Source organism: Cupressus sempervirens, chromosome 9, assembly GCF_028749045.1.
Source record: "Cupressus sempervirens isolate cs-2001-9-10 chromosome 9, ASM2874904v1, whole genome shotgun sequence".
Classification (NCBI taxonomy): domain Eukaryota; kingdom Viridiplantae; phylum Streptophyta; class Pinopsida; order Cupressales; family Cupressaceae; genus Cupressus; species Cupressus sempervirens.
Genome location: NC_143126.1, coordinates 17,558,902 through 17,560,945, shown reverse-complemented (window position 1 = coordinate 17,560,945; position 2,044 = coordinate 17,558,902). Strand labels below are relative to the sequence as shown.

At 36.7% G+C, this 2,044-nt stretch overlaps 1 protein-coding gene across 1 annotated transcript; it reads left to right on the top strand.

Annotated features, from left to right (window-relative positions):
* The first annotated feature begins 545 nt into the window (after positions 1 to 545).
* Positions 546 to 1,826, top strand: LOC149537421 (MFS-type transporter clz9-like). Its single transcript, XM_089802326.1, has one exon. It carries the CDS (start codon positions 546 to 548, stop codon positions 1,824 to 1,826), a length of 1,281 nt encoding a protein of 426 aa, XP_089658452.1.
* Positions 1,827 to 2,044: the final 218 nt, after the last annotated feature.

The following is a 2,044-nucleotide window of genomic DNA, read 5'->3' as shown; positions in this document are numbered from 1 at the left end:
TATTTGTGGAAATATTGTGACGATAGTTTTATTTCTAGGAGTGACTGAAAAATAAACTAGCATACAGTATTAAGTCAAGATTGTTCAGTCATTCTCTTTGGAATGGTTTTTCTATACAAATCTTTTTGTCACTTTTCTTGTTATAATATAATTTCTCCATAATCACTTCTGTTACTATAACATAATCTCTCCATTAATTATTTAAATGACTATTAATATATCCTTTTTTCTATTTAGGATATAATATAATTTTTCCATAATATGTTATATGGCTGTTAATATGATGTTTTATGTTTAGGCATTATGACAGCAGGAAAAAGAAGAAGCAAAAGAACTACCCGAAAGTTGACACCTTGTGGATCACGAGGTGTTAAATTACACGTTATTGACTCTAATGACAGGGATAATTCAACCAATCCAACTCCTGATAACAAAAATCATGCTCTGGTTTCCAATAATATAGATAGTCCAGATGGAGTTCCCAAATCTTCTAATTGTAAAAAAAAAAAAAGAGTCTCCAAGGCAATCAATGGACAGCAGATGATATGGAACATGCCATTGAAGATGTTGAAGATAATTGTTTTTCAATAAGAGGAGCAGCAAAGAAGTGGGGAATACCAGTTAGCAGCTTATCCTATTGGCTAGGAGGACTCACAACAACAAAAACCAGGGGACCACCAACAATTCTCTCCTTGGAAGAAGAGCTAGAAGTTGTTCAATGGTGTAAAGATTTAGCTCAGCTTGGTCGTGGATTGGAGGTGATTCAACTTAAGTCACATGTGGCTCACATCTGCCAAACAAGGCCAAATCCATTCAAAAATGGCTTACTAGGTAGATCATGGTGGGTTGGATTCCGCAAACGCCATCCAGATTTGACAATACGAACCGCAGAGGGTCTAGATAGGGATAGAGCATTGATGCTACGACCAAGTATTGTGGCAGATTTTTATAATAATTTGAAAACATTGTATGATTCTAATCATTATGAACCAACACACATATGGAATTGTGATGAAACAGGTGTGCAGGCAGGGAGAAATTGTGGGATGCGAGTAATTGCAAAGTTGGGAAGTAAAAGTGTACCTCAAATATTATCTAAAAGCAGAGAATGGATCACAATATTATGTTGTATCAATGCAGTGGGTCAGAGTATACCAGGCTTCTATCTTTTCAAAGCAAAAAGAAGGCTTCAAAATTACATTGCTAACTGTGAAGCAGGAGCTTGCATGGCAGCACAACCACATGCTTGGATGACAAAAGAATTGTTCTTAAATTGGCTGCATCACTTTGCTAGATCTGTTCCAGGTGGTGCTTCATCCCAAAGTAGGCATCTTCTCATTTTTGATGGACATGGAAGCCATGTTGCCTTTGCCACAATTCAAGAAGCAAGATCTCTGGGCATAGATCTTCTTACATTGCCTGCTCACACTAGTCATAGACTACAACCTTTAGATGTAAGTGTGTTTTCTCCATTTAAGGCATATTTCAAATCTCAAAGGTCAAAATGGATGGCCAAACATCCACACATAGAAATAAGGAGAACAAAATTGGCTGAACTTGCAAGCAAAGCTTTCAAACTTGCTCTTGTGCATAACAATATTACAGCTGGCTTTCAAAGGACTGGAATTTGGCCATTGAATAAAGATGCTCTTCGTAATGACATGATGCCAAGTAATGCATTCAATGTTGAAGATGAAAATGATGCTGTTGGAATTGCAAGCATGTTAAGACTGGCTGGTTATGATGATGATGCCATTGCAAATTGTGTGGCTGAAAGAAGGGAACAAAAGAAAGATGAAGCAACTAAAAAAACAAGTTCACAATAGAAAGATGATGCAAATGTAAATGAAAGTTCACAAACAGATGTTTTGTCCTCACCAACACATATTAGCCAGAGTCAATTTGAAGATGACTTGCATGATGTAATGAGTATGCCAACACAGTTTGATCCACCTGATTGGGTTAAAGAAGGAGCAAAAGAATTGGGAGTACAGATTGAGTTTCAAGATGAAGATTTATCATTATCTATTCCTTCTCCACCTCC